The sequence below is a fragment of the Plasmodium sp. gorilla clade G2 genome (assembly GCF_900097015.1).
Source record: "Plasmodium sp. gorilla clade G2 genome assembly, chromosome: 14".
Lineage (NCBI taxonomy): Eukaryota > Apicomplexa > Aconoidasida > Haemosporida > Plasmodiidae > Plasmodium > Plasmodium adleri (nom. inval.).
The window spans coordinates 153,259-177,214 of NC_041706.1; the positions used below are offsets into that span (position 1 = coordinate 153,259).

General features: G+C 17.9%; 6 protein-coding genes across 6 annotated transcripts; 2 read left to right on the forward strand and 4 right to left on the reverse strand.

Moving 5' to 3' along the window:
• Positions 1-48: 48 nt before the first annotated feature.
• On the reverse strand, positions 49-5,027 carry PADL01_1405000 (DNA mismatch repair protein, putative; the record flags this gene model as incomplete). The annotated part of the gene is made up of 4 exons (XM_028684319.1): positions 49-1,115; positions 1,259-1,507; positions 1,616-2,132; positions 2,247-5,027. 4 exons carry the CDS (start codon positions 5,025-5,027, stop codon positions 49-51), a joined length of 4,614 nt encoding a protein of 1,537 aa, XP_028540409.1.
• Positions 5,028-5,681: 654 nt separating this feature from the next.
• Positions 5,682-7,277, forward strand: PADL01_1405100 (COBW domain-containing protein 1, putative; the record flags this gene model as incomplete). Its single annotated transcript, XM_028684320.1, has 1 exon — positions 5,682-7,277. The coding sequence occupies one exon, from the start codon at positions 5,682-5,684 to the stop codon at positions 7,275-7,277; it is 1,596 nt and encodes a 531-aa protein (XP_028540410.1).
• A 476-nt stretch (positions 7,278-7,753) lies between these two features.
• On the reverse strand, positions 7,754-8,803 carry PADL01_1405200 (ribonucleotide reductase small subunit; the record flags this gene model as incomplete). Its single annotated transcript, XM_028684321.1, has 1 exon — positions 7,754-8,803. The coding sequence occupies one exon, from the start codon at positions 8,801-8,803 to the stop codon at positions 7,754-7,756; it is 1,050 nt and encodes a 349-aa protein (XP_028540411.1).
• Positions 8,804-10,832: 2,029 nt separating this feature from the next.
• PADL01_1405300 (conserved protein, unknown function) lies at positions 10,833-12,872 on the reverse strand (the record flags this gene model as incomplete). The annotated part of the gene is made up of 1 exon (XM_028684322.1): positions 10,833-12,872. One exon carries the CDS (start codon positions 12,870-12,872, stop codon positions 10,833-10,835), a length of 2,040 nt encoding a protein of 679 aa, XP_028540412.1.
• Positions 12,873-14,841: 1,969 nt separating this feature from the next.
• On the reverse strand, positions 14,842-18,301 carry PADL01_1405400 (ribosome biogenesis protein BOP1, putative; the record flags this gene model as incomplete). The annotated part of the gene is made up of 5 exons (XM_028684323.1): positions 14,842-15,268; positions 15,422-15,608; positions 15,783-15,849; positions 16,035-17,626; positions 17,740-18,301. 5 exons carry the CDS (start codon positions 18,299-18,301, stop codon positions 14,842-14,844), a joined length of 2,835 nt encoding a protein of 944 aa, XP_028540413.1.
• Positions 18,302-19,659: 1,358 nt separating this feature from the next.
• Positions 19,660-22,939, forward strand: PADL01_1405500 (RNA-binding protein, putative; the record flags this gene model as incomplete). The annotated part of the gene is made up of 2 exons (XM_028684324.1): positions 19,660-22,758; positions 22,889-22,939. The coding sequence occupies 2 exons, from the start codon at positions 19,660-19,662 to the stop codon at positions 22,937-22,939; spliced, it is 3,150 nt and encodes a 1,049-aa protein (XP_028540414.1).
• Positions 22,940-23,956: the final 1,017 nt, after the last annotated feature.

Consider the following 23,956-nt stretch of genomic DNA (forward strand, 5'->3'; position numbering starts at 1 on the left):
ATAAAAAATTAACATATATATTTTTTTTTTAATTTTGATTTATAATATTTATTTAGATAATATATTATAATTATCCTTCAACAAATTAGAAAGCTCCTTTTCATATTTCGATGCAATCATTTTATTATCCACATGAAAAAGCAAAATATAGAATTTAGTCCAATCATATTTATAATTTAATAGATTATTTTTCTTTGGATTTTTTAAAAGATTTTTATTATTTAATAAATTTCTTGTATGACATTTTATTCTTTCTGATATATTATCACTTATACCTATATAAAAATATGGATCATTTTCATTTTTTGAAAAAATACATAAAATATAAACAATACTTTTATTTTTATAATAAATAGGTACTTCTTCATTCATTCCTATTTTTATAACCTTCTTATTTGATGCTTCTTCAATTTTTTTAATTATAACATTTAGTTTATTATCGTAAATTATTGAGTTATCATATTGTTCTAGATTATTATTATTTAGATTTTCATTATATATTCTTGTTTTATCATAATTATTTAAAAATTCTTGTATATTATTATTAGAATTTATTATATTATTTAATTCTTTATCTTTTATGAAATCCATATCATAATTATTATCATACTTTTGATTTTCTGATATGTAATGCTTTTGATGATTTGAAATATAACTGTTATTATAATTATTTTCCATATTACTAGGAGTATTATATTGTATTTCATGTTTATCACTCTTTTGTTTTATTATATCATTTATATATTGATCAAAAAAGTCATTAAGACACTTTCCATCTTTTCTATATTGAATATATTCTAAAAATTTTGTATACAAAGTATTACTTAAATTATGAATAAACTTATATTTCTTTTCATATTCATTTAATAAATTTAAAACATGTGGATCGATATTTGTATATCTACATGTTTCTAAGGCTTCACTGTTTTTACAAATACCGTCTTCTAATTTACCAACTATTTTATTATCTTGTTCTTTCAAATAGTTAATATCTTTATTAATTCTTTTAAAAACGATGTTTTTGCTCTGGCATATTTTGTTTAATAAATCGTAATTATGAGTAATTATAATTCCACAATAATTTTTAAGATAATCCGAGACTGCGCTTATAATAACTAAATAAGAAATTTGGAAAAAAAAAAAAAAAAAAAAAAAAAAAAAAAAACAAAAAAAACAAATATTGGTAAATAATAATAATAATAATATATATATATATATTTATTTATTTATGTTTTTATTTATTTTATGTGCTTTTTACTTGCATTATCAACAGGCGTGGTTGCTATACATGGTTCATCGAGGACAATAAAAATTTCCTTTTCTCTTGTTGGTCTTTTATCTATAGAATAATTTTCTTTTATTTCTTCAATAATTGAATTAATATAATAAGCTTGTTCTCTAAATAAAGACATATTTTCAATTTGCTCTTGATAATTTACATTTTTCAAACTATAAAATTCTCGAAACTTTCCTATAATACTTTTTTCATCACAAGGTGCATACATACCTAAAAAGAAAAATAAAAATAAAAATAAAAATATATATATATATTTATATTTATATATATTTATTTATATATATATATTTTTTTTTTTTTTTTTTTTTTTTATTATACCCAAATTCGACAAAAATAATATACTCAAAATGGTAAAAGACAATGTAGTTTTTCCACTCATATTTTTTCCAGTCAGTAAAATAAAATTTTTCTTTTTCAAAAAAAAATCATATTTAATTAAATTATGTTTTATTACATTATATGGTTTGGCTCCCATTATATATGTTATTGAATCATTAACATAATTTTTTTCTTTATACATTTTTTTTATTTCTTCTACTGAATCTTTGTCTACGTTTTCTAAAATTCTCTCTTCATCACATAGAGATAATTTTACAAATTCTTTGGTATTTTTTTGATCATTTATAAAATTATTGGATGAATCATTTGTATTAACATTCTTTGTTAATGTATCCTCTTTTATTTCGTCTATGTCGTTATAGACTTTTTTTTGTATATAACCCAACTTATCGTCTATATTGTTAAAGCTCACATTTTCATATGACAAATGAAGGTGTTTACATATTGGTAGTGACCATCCTTTCTTGAGACTATTAACGGTATGGTTATAAAGAGCCTACAAAGAAATATAAATACAACACAAAAAAATAAAATATATATATATATATATATATATATATATATATATAACTATTTATTTCTTTGTTTATATATTATCACATATTTATACCTGAATTATTTGCAAGAAGTTTGACACAAATGAAAGTATATGAACTGAAGAAGATAATTGTATATTTATATTGTGAATTATTTCATTTATTTTTTTTTTCTTTTTATATATTGAGAATAAATATATTTTAATTTTATTCTGCACTTCTTGAGTTACATATACATTTTTCATAACATCTGATTTTTTATTTAATGGATGAAAAAACTCTGAAATTTGTTCATTTTTTTTTTTTTTATTTATATTTTTTTTTATACCTATAATATCATTCGCATTATCAATTTTGATCATTTTGTTTAATAAATTAATATCCTTATCTCCATTTTTTGTTCTATCATATTCTGAATAATTTGATATAATTGTATTTAATAAATCTGTTCTTGAATTTTCTAATTCTTTATTTTCTTCAATTAGAAGATTTTCATTAATTATATTATATACATCCATTTCATGATATATGACAAAATCATTAAATGCTTGAATATCTGATTGATAAGAGAATTTTGAACATAAACCTAAATCCAAATTGTCTTTCATTATTTTTTGAATATTCATTAAAAGCTTATAAAATTTAATTATATGTAATTTAAAAGAATTTTGATGATTTAATACTTTAAATATTGATACTAAAAGTGAGAAATCATAATTTCTAATACAATTTAATACTGCATCTATATTTACTAATATCTTTTTTAAAATGTGATGATCAGCTTTTAAATTTGATAAAAGAGATATAATAATATTATTCTTAAATGGTTTTATATTAGGTATAATTAAATCTTTCATATTGTTTTTTATATATTCATTTATATATCTTATATGTTTTGTAACTTCAAAAGGTGGATAAAAAAGAAAAATATTCTTAAAAAACTCTAATGATTCTGATATATTTATACTATTTGAATTATTATTATTTATATCAATAATATTATAAAATAAAAAATTATTTTTATTTTCATAATGATTATTCTGTTTATATATACCCATATTATAACTCGTAAATATATTCAAAGGTGTGCAATAAGATGAAAATGAATATTCAAAATTATTATCTATAATGTTTTTATTTTTAATCTTATCAATATTATTATCTTCCTCATTTTTATTTATTTCTACATCGATATTTTCCTCTACATCATTATTATTATTATTATTATTATTATTATTATTTATGGTATCCTTTTCATTATCATCAATATTGTTATTTACATTATTTATAAGTCTATGGTTAATTTTATTATTCTGCTTATAATTCATATAATTACTAATTTGTTTCTGCATCGATTTTTCCTCCTTCTTACAATCTGCTGATTCAATTTTGAAGACATTTTTATTCTTTATTAATCTGAATAAGCCTTTTACATGTATTTGTTTTTTTAACTTGTCTAATATAAACATATGAAAATAAAAACTTGACTTGAAATTATTAAATAAATAATAATTTTCTATTTTGAATAATTCAGTGATTTTTTTTGTAAATGATGTATTGGTATGTTGATGTATATATACCTTTAAAAAATTCGTATTTTTTAAATATACATTTAAAACATCAAAGGTTATATTATCATATATAGATATAGTTTTTAAGCTTAAATTAATTTTACTTAATGAAAAAATATTTTTGCTCTCTATATATATGCAAACAATTTCTTTTATAACAAAATAATCATCTAGATCATAAGAATTAAAAAAGGATAGTGCACTCAGATTAGAACTATCTAAACATTTATCCATATTATTATAACTACTACAATTATTATTATTATTATTATTAATAATATTATTATTGTTGTTGTTGTTTTTGTTTGGTTGTATATCTTCATCCTTATTATAGTATTGTATATTATTTAAATATATAGGAAATTCAGGAGTTACTATTTGAGATAAATATCTCTTTTTCATTTTTAAAGATTTTTCATTAATTTCTTCATATATACATACATTTAAATTATTGTTAGTTAATATATTTAAAGCTTTATTTATACTGCTCTTTATAAAACCACATGATAATCTATTATTCATTTTTTTTATGTTTAAAAATTCAATGAGAAATATAGAATCCAAACCATATGTTTCATAAAAATCTCCTACTCTTGATAAAATTATGCAATTACTATATTTTCTCTTTTCATCATTTAGAAATTTTAATAATCCTTTGTTTTTATAATTATCAAAATATAACAAATTATCATCTTTTAAATATTCTATACAATTTATAGCATTCATATTTTTTAGGTTATCTAATTTTTTAATCCAATACAGTGGAATTTTACATTTATTTTTATATAATTGTAATTCATTATCAGACATATTATATTTATCATGATTATATGATGTATCTAATATATTATTATTATTATTATTATCATGGCTATCTTCATTATTATTATTTCTAATATCAGGTGATATATTTTTATTATTTGTAAAAAATAAATTATTAATATATCTATTCGATGATATTATATTATCATCTAGTTCATTTTTATTACCATTATTATCATTATCCTCATCATTATTAATATTTCTATTTTTTTTCTTTCTATTCCTTCCTATAACATTACTTATCTCATTAATTTTATATATATCATCTTCCTTAGTATATACTAAATTACTTATATATTTATTATTCAAAAATAATACATTCTTCTTTATATATATAAACTTTTTTTTATTAAAATATGTGAACATCAAATTCTTTTTCATACTCATCGTATTTTCAACAAGTACAAAAAAAAACATGACAAACATGTACACCTTATATTTATATAACCACATAAAAAACATTAATAGGAGTATGACAATATATTAGGTGATAGATAAATAAATATATAAATGTGTACCTCTCATATATATAAAAAAAAAAAAAAAAATAATAAAATAAGTAAAAAAAAAGGCAAAGGAAAACAAAGAAATATTATATATGATTAGTACATTATTAATTATATCATTTAAAAAAAAAAAAAAAAAAAAAAAAAAAAAAAAAATCTAATAATATATATTTATGTAGGCAAAAATTTACACAAAAAAAAAAAAAAAAAAACTATTAAAAATTTAAATATAAAAATGAAATATATATGTAAATTTTTTGCATTCATATCTACATAATATTACATATATATATAATATATATATAATATGTATTATATATATATATATATATATATATATATAGAAATTCATGCCTTACTATAAAATAAAAATTTATATATTATCATTTAAACCCTTTAATATAATTATAAAAATGCAAGAGACAAATTGATATAAATATATATATTTTTATTTATTTTTGTTTATTTTTAAAATGTAGAATATTATTTTCAAACATTAATTTTATTTTCTACGAAACAATTAAAACAAATGAATATATTTAAGTAAATATATTTATTATATATATATATATATGTTTGTTTGTTTATTTATTTATTCATCTTATTTTTAATGATTGGAATCACAATAATCACCGGCTTCTTAGGAGCTGGAAAAACTACACTACTAAAAAATTTATTAAATGAAAGTATTGAGAAAGATAAAAAAATTGCAATTATTCATAATGAATTCACAGAAAAGAACAACAACATTGATAAAATAGTTTTTAAAGATATAAATGATATATATAATATTCCAAAAAATAAAGACGATGATAAAAATAATGTAAATAATAATTTAAAAACAAATATAAAAAACAATAAAAATGAATTAAGAATAATAAATGAAATTGATAGTGAAGAAGGTTTCATTTATGAACTTAATAATGGTTGTTTATGTTGTTCAAATAAAAGTAATTTTGTTAAATTGATTGAAAATATTTTATCATTAAAAACTAATTATGATTATATATTTGTAGAAGTTTCAGGTGTTTATGATAATATACAAATTAATAATTTATTATGGTTAGATGAACTTAATAAGTCAAAAATATATTTAGATAGTATTATACATATAGTAGATTCATATCATTTTATAAAATATTATAATAAACAAGAAATAAAACAAAATAATAACGACACATTATTTAATGAAATTAATCAAGATAATGAATATGAATATCAATATCAATCCAACAACATTGATCATAATGAAAAAACTCCAGAATATGAACAAATTATGGTATCTGATGTTATAATATTAAATAAAATAGATAAATTAAATCAACACAATATAAGTGAACTAAAAAGTTTTATTCATAAAATAAATCCCATCAGCAATGTATTCCCAACTAGCTATTCTATTGTACCTATAGAATATATAACAAACTTAAAATGTTATGAAAAAAAAAATATAAAAAATATTATAATTAATAATAAAAAAGTAGAAAATGTTGTTTCTTTTCATTATAATGATTTTCATAATATGACATTTCATTTTGATCATGACATATCATCATTAATACAATTAAGTGATATATTAAATAAAATGAAAGATAAATTTATAAAACAAAAGGATAAAAACATATTAAAACAAATTATAACAATACTTAAGAATAAAAATATTTTTTCATATAAAAAAATTAATAATATATTAGCTAGCCTTTTATGGAATAGCAAATTACAAATATATCGTGGTAAAGGTGTTTTTGTTGCTTTTAATGATGATATTTATAACAATAAACATAAAATCAAATTAAATATTTATTATTATCAAAGTGTTGGAGATTTATATGAAATTAATCATGTTATGACTGATATACATACATTTTTTCAAACATATCTAACAAAAGGTATAAATGAAAAAGACAAAATAAACAACAATAATAATGATATAAATTTTTTTTCTAATAATATTAATAATATAAATGGACACAACCAGTTTAACATTGATAATATTAATTATGAAAATGAAGAGAAAACATGTGATGATCTTTTAGAACTCGAAAATTATATATCAGATGATTCTTCTTGTAGTGAAAATAATGAATATAACATAAATAATATATTGGATAATATGCATATTTTTACATCCAGATTTTTATTTATAGGAAAAAACATCAATATGCAAGATATAAAAAAGAAGCTTGATGATTGCTTATACAAATAATTTTAATAAAGACTTATATGTCTTAAAAATTATATGAATCTTGTGCTTTTCAAAAATAAAATATATTTATTGTATATATTTTAATATATTTAATATGGTCTATATTTATGGAAATATAAATTAATAATGCAAATGTAAAATGTACAAGACGCACATAAATACATAAATAAATAAATACACACATATATATGTGTGTATAATATATATGTTTATCTATTTATTTCCATATATATATATATATATATATATATATATATATTTTTTTTTTTTTTTTTTTTTTTTTTGTATGTTTATTTGTTATAAAAAAAAAATAAAAATAACTTATGCATAAAATAATAGTGCTATATAAATATAAATATAAATATTTTAGCCATAAAATAAAATAGGAACATATAAAAATAAAATAATGCTTACATTATTTAATATATATATATATATGTATACATATGTGGATAGGAAAATATATTGAATATGTTTTAAAATTCCGTGTTAAGACAAAAGACCTGGTCCTTTCGTTGGGCCATGACTCCTGATTTTTGATAATCTGCGACCCTTTTCTCGAAAAAGTTTGTTTTTCCTTGAAGTGAAATTAAGTCCATCCAATTGAATGGATTTTTTGAATGGAAAATTTTAGAGCATCCTAAACATTCTAATAATCTATCTGCAACAAATTCTATATATTGAGACATAAGTCTAGAATTCATACCTATTAAATCACATGGTAATGATTCACATATAAAAGATCTTTCAACTTCTACAGCTTCTTTAACAATATTTTGTACCATTTGTTCTGGAAGTTTATTATCTAATAAACTATAAATTAAGCAATTAAAATCTGTATGTAGTCCTTCATCTCTACTTATTAATTCATTACTAAATGTTAAACCATGTAATTTATTTTGTTTTTTAAACCAAAAAATAGCACAAAAACTACCACTGAATAATATTCCTTCAACACATGCATTAGCTACTATCCTTTCAGCAAATGAATTAGTATCATTAATCCATTTTGCTGCCCATAATGCTTTATTTTTTACTGCAGGGATATTTTCTATAGCATGAAATAAATTTAATCTTTCTTTTTCATCTTTAATATAATTATCAATTAATAAACTATATGTTTCTGAATGAATATTTTCTACAGCTATTTGAAAAGAATAAAATTTTTTTGCTTCTGTTATTTGAACCTCTCTTAAAAATTTACTAGCCAAATTCTCTAATACTATACCATCACTTGCTGCAAAAAATGCTAACACATGCTTTATAAAATGTTTCTCATTGTCATTCAATTTCTCAAAATCTTTTAAATCGCTAGATAAATCAATTTCTTCTGCTGTCCAAAATGAAGCTTCAGCTTTCTTGTAAAAATCCCAAACTTCAGGATATAATATTGGATATAAAGTAAAACGATCACTCTCTTTATTTAATATCTTCTCATTTATCTCTTTTCCTTTTTGTAAATCACTAAATTCTCTTTCCTGTTTGCTAAATATTGGTATTCTAGAAATATTTATAACATCAGCCATTCTATTCAAATGAAAAATTATTAAAAAAAAAAAATAAAAATAAAATAAAATAAACACACACACACACACAATGGAAAAAAGGTATACCTCAACAAATAAATATTAAAATGTATATTATAAAATATATATATTTATGTATATATATATATAAATATAATCTAACTTAAAATGTATATATATATATATTTTGTATATATATAATATTCTAATTTAATAATATGTTAAATAAAAGTTATAAAAATAAAAATAAAAATATATATAAAACAAGCTACTAAATAAGATACATAAAAAAAAAAAAAAAAAAAAAAAAAATAATATATAATTTTTTCTTTCTTACAATAATAATGTATAGTCATAAATATTATATTAAAATATATATATATATATATATATATATGTATTGTATATATTATATAATTTATATTTATTTATTTTCTTTTAAAAATAATATAAAAATCACCTTAATTATACCAAGTTCATATTATTATTATAAAAAAATAATAAATAAAAAATAACATATATATATATATATATATATATATAATATATGTCATATATTTATCTTTTATTATTCATATATGCAATATTTTATTCTTGAAAAATAGTACCGGATAATGTTACAAGTATTTAAGCTTTAATTAAATATATATTAAGAAGGGGGATTAAATATTAAGTATATATAATATATTTATATATTTTTTATATTTATATTTATTATTTATTATATTTTTGTGTTGTTCATATTTCAAAAAAAAGATGAATTTTTTACACACATTATAATATATATATATATATATATTTATTTATTTATTAATTATAATAATCATATCAAAAAAAAAATATATTTTTATTTTAAAAATATGTATGTCTTGCTCAATATGTTGCTACATATTAATGATAATGTTACTATTTTTATAATCTTACGGAATAGAAAATTTTGCTATAAGAATAAAAATAGACATTGTGTATTTTATACATAGTCAATATGAATTATTATAATATATATATATATATATTTATTTATTTATTTATTTTATCCTTATGAAAGTAAAATATAGATAACCTTCAATGACAAAAAAATATTGATAATATTATTTATTTATATATAATTTGATATTATTGTTATATTTTTAAAAAAATAAATATAAGTTTATTTAATTATCATAACATGTATAATTTTATATACACTACACACACATTGAAAGAAATAAAATTTAAAAATTAAAAAATTAACAACATAATACTTACAAAAACATAAAAAAAAGCTACGACCATAAATATATATTCATAAGAAACATATTATTTTTTTCCTTTTATGCAAAAAAAATACCTTCAAAGTATTCAATAATAGTCATCAAATATTAGGTTATTAAATTTTAATATAATGTAATTAAAAAGAAAAGAAATAGAAAAAAGTTTTTGTTTCATTTTAAAAAAAAACAAAAAAAAAAAAAAAAAAAAAAAAAAAAAAAAAAATCTACATATATATATATATATATATATATTATACCAAAAAATATTCAGGAAAATATAAATAATTCTTAATTTATATACATAAAAAAAAAAATTTATATATGTGTCATATTTATTATTAAACACAAATAAAATCATTTTGATTATCACAAATGCTCATTCAAATAAAAAAAAAAAAAAATTTGAAAAATAATATTATTACGAATAAAATGATATAAATCCTAAAAAATTACATTAGTAGTATAAAAAGTAATTATATATATTCAACAAATGGACAAAAAAAAAAAAAAAAAAAAAAAAAAAAAAAAAAAAAAACTAATATAAATAAGTAATCTCTATATATTATATATATATATATATATATCACTTAAATATTATACATATTTACAAAATTTATGTAGAGTATTTTCACTTTTGGCAAATATGTCAAAATAATTATATTTATTACATTTTCTTTTTTGAGACATATAATAAATATTGTTATACAAAAAAGTTTTATAAAAAGGATAGATATATAAATATAATCCAAACATATTGCATATTTTTTATTATGTTTTTATATTTTTTCAATAATTTTTCTACATAAAGGACAATCATTGTTTTTTTTTAACCACGTAAATATGCAATCTTTATGATAATAATGTAGATAATTACATGGTAGTATACAAATATCATCATCATTTGCATATTCTACACAACATATAGAACAAACTAAATCTGACGTTTCTATATTTATATAGACATTATTTTCTGGGGGGATTTCTATTATTTCATTTTTTTCATTTTCATTCTCATTTCCATTTTCATTTCCATTTTTTTTTTTTTTTAATACCTTTTGAAAGTATCCAAAAACACCAGTTTTATTATCATTTCTAATTTGATCATTATAAATATTAATATTTATTGCATCATTCGCATTTTTGGCATCATTATATATATTATTATTATTATTATATATATTTTTTTCTCCTTCTTTTTTTATATCTTCTTCTGCCATATTTTTCATTTTATTTTGTCCATTTTTGTTTAGGGTATTATTAGGAGATTCTATATTTATAACAACATTATTGTCATTATTTATAATATTTAGATTATCAATATTTTTGATATTATTTATATCTTTCATATTGGATATATTACGTAATGCACCATTATTAGTTGATATATTTTTCATATCACTTATATCATTATTATTTATAGGCATTTCACTTACCACATTTGTAGTTAATTCTTCATTGTTTACATATTGTGCTATACCATTTGCTTGTATATTAGATTTATTTTCATTTTTTTGTACACATTTATTTTGGTCGTTTACAAAATTTTCACTGTAAAAATAATTTGTTGTCAAGAAATTTTCTTCACAATACTTTCTATATTCTATATATTTCATAATTTTTAACTTTTTTAATATTCTTTTTGGTGTAGGGCTTTTTCTTTTTAAAAACACTAATATCAGAATAACAACAAAAAAAATTAGACGTAAAATTATATATAAAAAAATTGGCAAGAAGTAATATATAATAGCTAATATAATTGTTACAGAAAAGGTGGAATTTATCGTATATTTTCCTCTCTCAAAAAGATACAAATAAAAACAAAATGAAAAATACATAACAACAATTATATGTATTTTGGATTCAAGAGATTTTAAACTTTTAGAAACTTGAACTTGCATTAATAATCTATAGGATATATATAAATTTAAACAAATATGTATACATAACATACCTAATAACGTTGCGCATATATATAAGGTAACAATTTCTTTTTTAGAAATATAAGATTTGAAAAAATCATAACTTAATGTACCCATTAATAATATAACCATTAATAAAAGAGATAAATGGATAAATATAGAACATATGTGAAAATTTCGATAAGCTCGTCTTGATAAATTTATATCTTCTTCTAATAAAAAACTGTTAAAACTTTCAACCCCATCATCTATATTATCAGGATTGGAATTTTCATTCTCATTATTTGAATTATTTTCATCATTCCCAACATTTTGATTATTATCACCACTTTGATTATTGTCACCACTTTGATTATTATCACCACTTTGATTATTATCACCACTTTGATTATTATCACCACTTTGATTATTATCACCACTTTGATTATTATCACCACTTTGATTATTATCACCACTTTGATTATTATCACCACTTTGATTATTATCACCACTTTTATTATTATCACCACTTTGATTATTATCACCACTTTTTCCCTCTTCCTTTATATGCCCATCTATTGAAGTAGGCTCAATATAATTATTATCATTATCTTTATTATTATCATTATTACACATATTGTTATTACTTTTATTTTTCATAATAATTTCATTTATATTTTCATTTATATTATTATACACTTTCTCATTATTATTATTTATATTTTTAATGGATGTCGTATGTTCATTTATATTTTTTGAAATTTTTTTTTCTCCTTTGACAATGTTCATATTATTACTATTGTTCTCATTAATTATATCCTTCTCTTTTTCTAAAATTACTACATTATCATTCCTTACTTGTTCTTTCGTTGGTATATAAATTCTATCATTTCTATTATTCGTATTGTCAATGATCATAATTATATATTACTATTCATAATATAAATATTACTTCTATTTTTTAATTCTATATTATATTCTCGTTTTAATATATAATATATATCAATATATTATTATATTAATATTATATATCTTGTCGTAACTATTTTTCATTCATTTACTCAAATTGATTTTTTAAATTCATACAAACTTATAGAAAAATATTATCATGATATATTATTCGTCAAAAAATAAAAAATAAAAATAAATATATAAATATATATATATTATATATATTAAAAATATAACAAAAAAGAAATTTCTTTTATTTGTAAAAAAATAGTAATAATAATAATAAATTAAAAAATAATCAAATTAATTATAACTTAAAAATGAATTAAATTAATAAATACTTAATCTTCGCTTAATGAAATTCTTTTTTTAAAAAAAAAAAAAAAAAAAAAAAAAAAAAAAAATAATATTATATATATAGGTATGTATATATATATTATATATATATTTATATAATATATATAATATATTAGTACAAGAAAAAAAAAAGTTCACCTTATAATATATAGTTACTTTCATTAATATAATAAAAGAGGTTTATTATATTGAAAAATAAATGATCCATTCTCTAATATAATTTTTCTTTTCTTTTTTTTTTTTTTTTCCTTCGATTAACACATGATGTTCTCTTTTTTCTTTTATTTTTTTATTTTTATTATTTTTTTTTTTTTAAATATATAGTAAAAATGTTAGAAAAAATCATATTAATTTATTAAACCTTAAAATTAATATATAAATAAAAAAAAAAAAAAAATGTATATATATATAATAAATCACATATACAAATATATACATATAATATTTATGTAGAGAATTATAATCTACATTCATTCTTTTGAATAAATAAAGTAATTAATGCTTTAAAATAAATATTAAAAGAAAAATGTATGTGTAATATATATATTTTAATTTTTACCCTTCAAATGTAGAAAATTAACATATTAAAGCTGGAAAAAAAAAAAAAAAAATGTGCGAAAAGGTTTTTATTGTAAAAATTGTGTTCAAAGGTAAAAAATATATAAATATATAAATATGTAATATATATATATATATATATATATATATAATATAAGAAGTAGAAAAAATAAAATGTGTAATTTTTCCTTTTTTTATTTTATTTTTATTTTTTTTTTTTTTAATTCAATATAAAATAACCCTTAAAAAAAATTTAAGTTCATTAACTGAAATAAAATGTACATATGTAACATATATATATATGTATAACATCACAGTAACAATTATATCTATCTTTATATATATATATATATATATAATATTTATATTATATTTATTTTTATACATTATTCCAATAAATAGAAACGTCTATTTTTTTTTTTTTTTGTGCTATTTTTATCACTTTTATTGAATTATAAAAATATTACATTGTCCATGCGCACACACTACTAGAATAATATGTAATCATGTTTTAAAATAAAAAAGAAATCTTGAGTTTAATAAAAATATTTATTTTGTTTTATTCATTTTTCCAACAAGACACAAAAAAAATATAAAAAGAAAAATTTTTAACAATTCAAAAGAGTGAATTAATGAATAAATAAACAATTTTTTTTTTTTTTTTTTTTACTATTATTTATAAGGTTCTTCTTTATTTTATGTATTTTCCTTTGATAATATTCTAACAACCTTATTCATATATATAAATGTATTTTATTCCCGCCTTTTATTATTATTATATTAATTATTTATTTATTTAATTTAAAATATATCCCATTTAGTTTTGTAGTTGTTTACAATTTTTTTTTTTTTTTTTTTATATATAATAACAATATTGTTTATAAAACAAATAAGCATATAGACATAAATATATATGTGCATATATTCAGAGTTTACATTATAAAAAAAAAATATATAAACATACATATATATATATATATATATATATATATATATATATACACATTTAATAAACAAAACACTAAGTATATAAAACAGAAAAATTATTTTGGGTGTAGATAAAAAACCAAGGTTTGTTTTCTGACCATACAATATCCACTATTTTTGATTCGTTCGATATTTCTTTGATCGGTAATAAAACTGGGTTTGTTATATAATCTTGAAAGAACTTAGAATAAAATAAATTTATTTTTCCATTATCACTTAAGGAATAAAATAAATTATAAGATTTATGAAACTGTACTTTTTTCAATGGACATTCTTGTAAATGAAATTTTTTATAAGGATTACATGACAAATCTAAATCAAAAATAAAAACGTTTCCTAAAGAATCTGAAACTAATATATAACTTTCATTTCTATGTACATCCATACTTGTTATATTCTGTACACCCCTCAGTTTCTTAAAAATTCGTTCTTTCTTATTAGTGGCTTTTAAATTATAAATTCTACAAAAAAAAATAAATAATAATAAATATAAACACAATATATACGTGTGTTAATATATATATATATATATATATATTTTTTTAAAATATTCCATATCATTTAATAATATATAAAATAAAGCACTCCTCTTTTTTATATCACATTTTTCTTACATTATATTATTTTCAAAGGCAACCATAAAATAAGGGCTTTTTGGAAAGAACATTGTACTAATAATATTTCCCCTTTTCTGCTTATATTTTTTTATCAGCTTTATAGATTTCATAGATTTCATATGATGTAAATAACAGTGATTATATTGACCAAGACTTCTCATACATGTAACAGATAAATAATTACCTATATAATAAAATAAATAAATATATACATAATTAAATATGGTAATTATTATAATATAATTATTAACATTATTTTATATATATTCAATATTTAATAAAAAAAAGTGTTCATATTATTTATTCAAATTTTAATATATATTTCAAAGGTACAAAAATTTATGTTATCATTTCCTACCATTGTTATTCCATGAAATGTGTTTTATCTCTCCCTCATGTTTAATAGCAACACAATATTTTATTTTCTAAAAAATAAATAAATAATAATATAATATATGTCATGATGTACTACACTTATATTATACACATAAGAACATATAAACATATATACATATAAACATTTATACATATAAACATATATACATATAAACATATATACATATAAACATATATTCATCATTTTTTTATTTTATTATTTTATTTTTCATACCTTGTGGTTAGATTTAAGAAGCATCCATTTTACATTTAAATCTTTAGAATAACAATATTCTTCTGAATTTTTAAAATTACTATGATAAGCACTAAGTAATCCTTTCGTTTTGTTATATACCATATTTCTATTAAGGTGTACCTGTTTCTTCTTTTTTGATATATTATCATTATTTGTATTTTCTGTATTATTATTTGTTCCAGCATCATATGATGCATCACTTTCCATATTATCATCATCCTCATCGAAATTTTCATAATCATCATCATCAAAATTTTCATCATCATCATCATCAAAATTTTCATCACCATCATCATCAAAATTATCATCTCCTTCTGAAATACTCTCCTCTTCAAGAGCATCATTTTTTGATTTATTCATTTTAATTATATTAATTTCCCCACTTTTTTGTTTTTTTCTCTTTTCATCGCTATTCGTATCATATATATTGTCTACCACTGTTTCACATTGCGATTTAACAGGTGGAACATATGTCTCATAATGCAAAATGAATACAACATTCGAATAGGATATAGCTAAAATTGAATAAGCCTTATTCACTTTGATTATGATATTGCTATGAATATCTTCATCTATTGACTTCTTTTTTGTTTTTAAAGGACGGATCGATTTAAAATAATGCAATAAATCTATAGTTGCTATATTGTATGATGTAAGAATATCAAAAATACACAATTTATTATCATAGATAGTATAAACACAATGATCATTTTCATTTACATCTATAGGATATAAATATGAAGAGATCCATTTATTCATCTTCATATTATTAATATCATCTATAGTTTTTTCATCTTCCTGTTCTTTACTAATATAATGAATAAAGGCACATTCGGGATATGGTTTCAATGATTTTTTTGAAGGTAATTTTGGTAGTAAATCTTCTTTATTTATATGCAATACATTTTTCAATGATCTTGAACATAAATATATATCTAAACATCTTTGATATAAATCAAAATATGTCTTTTTATAATATTCAATATTTCTAATATTTTTAAAATTTTGAGGAATGAATGCATCTTTATTATTTTTCAAAAGATTTCTTTTTTCTGATGAACTTAACATTAATTCAGGTGGTGGGTTGTAACTGTATTTATGTCCAGGTAATATATGTGGTAAACTGATTTCATTGATATTATTAAATTCATCATATATTCTATTATTCCATAAATCATATAAATTATCTTCATCATTTTCTTTCTTATCTTTATATCTTTCTGGATACTTTTCTTTATTTCTTAAATATTTCATAATTTTTAAAATTTTCTTTCTTTCATGAACAGAACCATTTTCTTCATTTTTCTTTGGATTTATAATACCAGATGGATATAATTTATATTCTTCCTTATCATTTTCATATATATAATTAGCATCATTCAAAACAGTTGCAACTTTATTTTCCCTTATACTCTTTATTATTTGCAGATCCGCATCTGTTAATTGAATAACACGATTATTTTTAACATCTTTTATTGTTCTCCAATAATTTTCATCTTTTCTAGACTTTATAAAATCATCAATTAGATTTTCATCACTTTTGTAGATTTTCTTTCCCTCAATATCATAACCTAACAAAAATATATATATATATATATATATATATATATATATATACATTAATTTATATAAAATGTATTTTCTTTTATATGATAAAATTTTGTATTTTTCTTTTTTTTCTTACCAATGATATCAAAGTCCTCATAATTCTGAAGGTCAAAATTTCCAAGAGTATTTATATTATACTCATCATCACTTTCATCAATTTCTTCATTAATATATATATTACTGTTATCACCTGTCCCTGTAATTATATCATGAATTTCACTACTAACAACAGTATCTTCATAATCGGTATCTTTAGTTTTTTTTTTATCCTTCTTTATATTTTTTTTTTTTTTTTTTTTTATATCTTTTTTCTTATACATTTCTATAAAATCCTTTTCATCTTTCTCATTATTCGTATTATTATTCAAGTTTTTCATTTTTTCTAATTTTTTTTTTTTCTTCATTTTCTTAGTATCTTTCTTCTTCTTGCTTTTCTCAGTAATGTTTTCAAAAATATTCATTTCTTCGTTGCCTTCCTTTTCATCATCAAATTCTCCAACTACATTAGTTACACCATTTTCTAATAATTCTTCTTTATCATCATTCAATTTTTTAACTTTTTTTTTATCTCCATCCTTATTTTGTTCTTTATTCTTTCCTTCATTCTTTTTTGTATTTATTTCTCCATTTTGATTCATTATTTTATTAGTATATTATATACATATATATATATATATATATAAATATATATTTATATATTATTTATTTATAAAATTTTGTTTATTCTTACGAATTTATAAGCATATAATAATCTGCTTTGTGTATTTGTTACTTTTATAATTATATTATTATTATTACTTATATAATAAGAAGATAAAAAAAAAAAAAAAAAAAAATGTGAATTTTCTATAAATATATAAAAAAATATATTATATTATATATATATATTATTATTATATTTATTTTATTTGTTCTTCTAAAAATAATTCATTCATATTTATTCCCTAGTTCTTTTATTATTTAATATATTAAAGAATCAACATCATTTTGTTTTAAAAATATATATAGAAATAAATATAATAAAATATACAAAAGAAGGGAAAAAAAAAAATATATATATTATATATATATATACATATAAATATATATTTATATGTATTAATATAAATAATAATTCCTGGGTATATTTATAAATATAAAATAAGAATTATTTACATATACAATAAATGTTATATATACATACATATATATATATATAATACTATTAGAGGCTCATATGGATCAACTAATAAAATAAAAAAAAAAAAAAAAAAAAAAAAAAATTGCAATCAATATTATTATATTATTATATATGTATAAATGTATGGATTTATTAATGTAAAGGTGATTGGAAAAAAAAAAAAGAAATTTCAATTTTATTCTTCAAAATTCTATAAATGCATATTCATAATAAAATATATAATATAATATACTTATTACATTGATGTTTTTTTATTTATTTTTTTTTTTTTCGTTTGTATATATATAATTACAAAATGGAAAAATGATTTTAAAAGAAGGATAAAAATAATTTTCTTCTAAAAAAAATAAACGCAAAATAATATATATATTATATATATTACTATAACGTTGTAAATAAACTTATTGTTATTTTTTATTATATATATTTCATACTATAACTGTATTTATAACAGTTTAAAGAAAAAAAAAAAAAAAAAAATAGAAGGATCATCATACTATAATATATTATATATATTTATATTATTCTATTTTGATATATATTTATTTTAATTTTTTTTTTTTTTATATTTCCATGAGAAAAAAATTAAATATAAAACAGTATATAAAGAATGTATTTTCCCTGTTATTGTTGAAGAAAAAAAAATTTACTTAAAAAAAAACATATACATATATAATATATATATTTAAGATAACGAAAATATATTTTATATAGATATAACAAAAGGAATATAACATTTTTTTTTTTTTTTTTTTTTTTTTTTTTTTGTAGTAACTACATATATTTATATCTTTATAATATAATATAATTATAACAATGAGCATTATTGACGATCAGGCTATAGATAAACACAAAGTGTTTGTAAGAAATATCAAAGAAAGTGATGTACCTTTAATAACAAAAGAATTTGAAAGAATATGTAATAAGCATTTTTTTTTTTCTAACAATAGTTACACCTCAAAAAATGCTATATGTCATTTTAAAAGTGCAAAAGATGCAGAAGATTTTATATCAAAATATAATAATATAAAATTATGTAATAGTTATATAAAAAGTGAATATGCTTTAAAGAAAAAATATGAAGATAAGAAATTAATATCTATTGTATATAATAGGCAAAAAATTAAATATGATAACTCACTTAAAATATATACTGATTGTAATATAGATAATATTGTAATATTAAATTTTTTAAAAAGTCTATATGTTAATAATACGAATTTAATATTTCCATTAGTAGAAGGGCATAATAAATCAGAATCTAATAGTAATATATATAATAATATAAATAATAGTACATATAAAAATAATGATAAAATAATAGGGGATAATAATAATTCCTCGAAATTTATTGATGACATAGAAATTGTTTCAGATAAAAAAAATATAAAGTTTGAAGATATAATTATCAATGTAGAAAAAGAAATCAAACATTCTAGTAACAATGAAAAAAAAAATAAAAATAATAATACACGTTTGATAGATAAAAATGGTTCTAAGAAAATAAAAATTGTGTATGTTATAGAATTTCTTAATATAAAAATTGCCAAAATCTTTTTTTCATTAATAAACAAAACGGTATTTCAAAATTTTCTGAAAGATCAAAATATAAAAAATAACAACAATAATAATAACAATAATAATAATAATAACAACAATAATAATAATAATAATAGTATACATTTTAGATACTTTTTTCATGAACTCTGTCAAACAAAAAAAAACGATAAAAAAGTTATTCTTCAAAATTTAAGTAGATCGTGTCATATAGAAAATATACAAAAATTATTTAAACATATAGAACAAAATATTAAAATATTTTTCCCTAAGAAAAATAATAAAAAACAAGGATATGCTATAGTCTCCTTTTCTTCATCAAATAATGCAAAAAAAGCTTTACAATTAAACAAAACAAAACTGTGTGGTAACATAATAACCATACAAACGATAAACAATAATAATGATAAAAGTAATGCGAAGGATGAAGAACATAATAAGTATATCAAAGAAAATGAGGTTAATATAAAAAGGGAAAACCAAGAGGAAGAAAAAATTAATGAACATGGTAAAAAATATGATGAAGATGATGAAAATGATGAAGATGATGAAAATGATGAAAATGATGAAAATGATGAAGATGATGAAAATGATGAAAATGATGACGATGAAGAAGATGATGAAGATGAAGAAGATGATGAAAATGACGACAATATTGAAAATAATAATGATAATGTCGATAATGGTTCTGATAAACCTTTTAATAAAATGAAAAATTTAAAAAAAAAAAGTAATGATCTTATTATAAAACCAAATAATGAGAAACAAAAAAAAAACCTGAACGATGTTCAAGAAGGGAAAACTTTATTTATTACTAACATCCCTCCAGAAACTACAGATGAAGAAATTAGAAACTATATTATAAATAATATAAATAAAAATTATATATATATAAAAACTTGTCAGAGCAATAATAAAAATCTATCCGTGTTTGTCAAATTAAAGTATAAACAGGATGCTGATGCTTTTTTAAAGAAAATTGGGGAATACGAATATGATGAAAATAGCGATCAAAATGATAATACAAATAATGATGAAAATAATAATAGTAATAGTAATAATAATAATCCAATTAGTGATGAGGAAGAAAATATTATTGACACATTTTATAAGAACAAGAAAAATAAAAAAGAAAAAATGAAAAAAATTTTATTAAAAGAAAATAAAAATAAGCAGAATATAAATTCAGAAATTCTGTTTTTTAAAAACACTTATCTAATGATTAAAAGAGCAATCAATAAAGATTTAATCAAAGACAAAACAAAAAACAATATAAAATCAACAGATGAAGAAAACGAAAACAATTTAAAAAAAAAAAAACAAAATAATATACACCTAATTAATGATAATAATGTAAATAATGAAAACTTAAGTGAAAATATTATTAAAAGAAATAATAATTTGATGCAAAAAAAAAAAGAACTTTTAAAAAATAAAAATTTCTTTATAAATCCATGTAGAATATATATAAGAAACTATCCAGCAGTGTTAGAACAAAATACCTTTAGACAACTTATAACCAAATATTTTACACCGATAATTATGAAGAAATATAATATGAAAAAAAAAGAAGCTTTTAAAAAAGCTTCTGAAATAATTAAAAAAATTAAAATAATCAAAGATATAGATACAAATTCAAAGGATGTAAATATTTCAAACGAACAATCGTCAAAATTAAAAAATAAAAATATTCTACTCAATACAAACAATAACAACAATAATGTGGCTAGTAAAAATGGTAAGAATTATATATGTTTTGTAGATATTAATAAACATGAAAACGCAAAGAAAATGATACAACTATTACAAAATAATAATATATATGATCTAATCAATGAAATTATTTATAAGAAAAAGTTTCAAACTATTAAAAAAAACAAAAATATAATTTATGTAGATTATTGTATTGAAGATATAAGAATGATACATATAAAAAAAATTAAAGAAGAAAAATTCTTAAATCATATAAAACAACAAAATCTAAACAAAAATACAAATAACAAAATTATAGATAAGAAAAAAAAAAATAAAAAAAAAAATAAAGTCAGTAGAGGTAAAAGACAGAGAGAAAAAAAAAGATTATTAAAAATGAAAAATGAAGGTACTAATATATTAAATGTAATCAATACCACTACATTGACGCAACAAATAAATAATCAAGACAATAATAAGAAAAATAACGTAACTTCTAACAACAATAAAGATAAATATACAAAACTCAAGAAATTAAACAAAAATAATACGTCCATAGATGAAAAAAAAGAAAACAAAACAAAAAAAAATGTCATAAATAAGAAAGAGGTAGACAAACCAAAGGAAGCTAAATCAAAAAAAAAAAAAAAAAAAAAAGATGATGTGGTAAGCAAAAATTGAAAAAAAAGTTTTATATACATATAAAATTAATATTTATACTTACATAATATTAATATATTAATATATTTATGTAATATGTATTATTTTGTTTTATTTTATTTTTTTTTTTTTGCAGAAATTAATTAGGAAGGATGTATTAAATTTTCTGAATAAAATCAATAAATAGTAAATTAAAAAATTACAAGTAGGCCTGTTAAAAATTTTTTTTTTTTTTTTAATACCTTAATTTTTTTTATATTTACACAATTATATATATATATATATATATAATATGTTATGTATATATCAAATATATACATATATTAAAATTTTTCTTTATTTGTTTCATTTTTCTTATTTTTTTTTTTTTCATAATTTGTGTTAAACACTTTCAAGTTAATTTTTACCAATTCAATTATTATACGATAAAATAAATTTCACATTTGAAGTATAATAAATAAGGATTATAAAATGGGTGCCATATTATATATTTTTTAATATTTTATTTTTCTAAAATATATTATAAAAGTAGTAAAATAATATATTTAATATGTTTATTCCTTGATATTCTGATGAGGTTCGTTTGTCTTAATTAAATAATGTATCTCATATATTGAATGCATATAAAAAAATACGTCATATATATTATATTCTTACAAATTGTAAGACTAGTACATAAATATTGAAAGTAATACATTCTAAAACAATCTGATGTTTCACATAGGATATTATGTGTTCCTTATATATATATATATATATATATATATATATATATATATATATATATAATATATATGTAGCATTTTTAGTTAATAATATAATAATATGAAATGGTTTATTAAAATATAAAATAAGATTAAAAAATGATTAATTGTCAAAGGTGTTTCTTTATATAAATATAGATATATATATTCTTATTAATAATATAAAGGGAACAAAATATATAAGTTGTGTAGAAAAATAAAATTTACAACTTTTACAAATTTATAATAATTCTGAGATATATATAAATAAAATTAAAATATTAATTTGTTCAATATATATATGTGAATTTATAAATATATTTTTATATATTATATTTATTTATTTATTTTTTTTTTTTTTGCAACATTTTTATGGGGATAACAGATAAAAAATTAATAGATTACATGCCATATGAATCCGATCCAAATATTAAAAAAAAAAAAAAAAAAAAAAAAAAGAG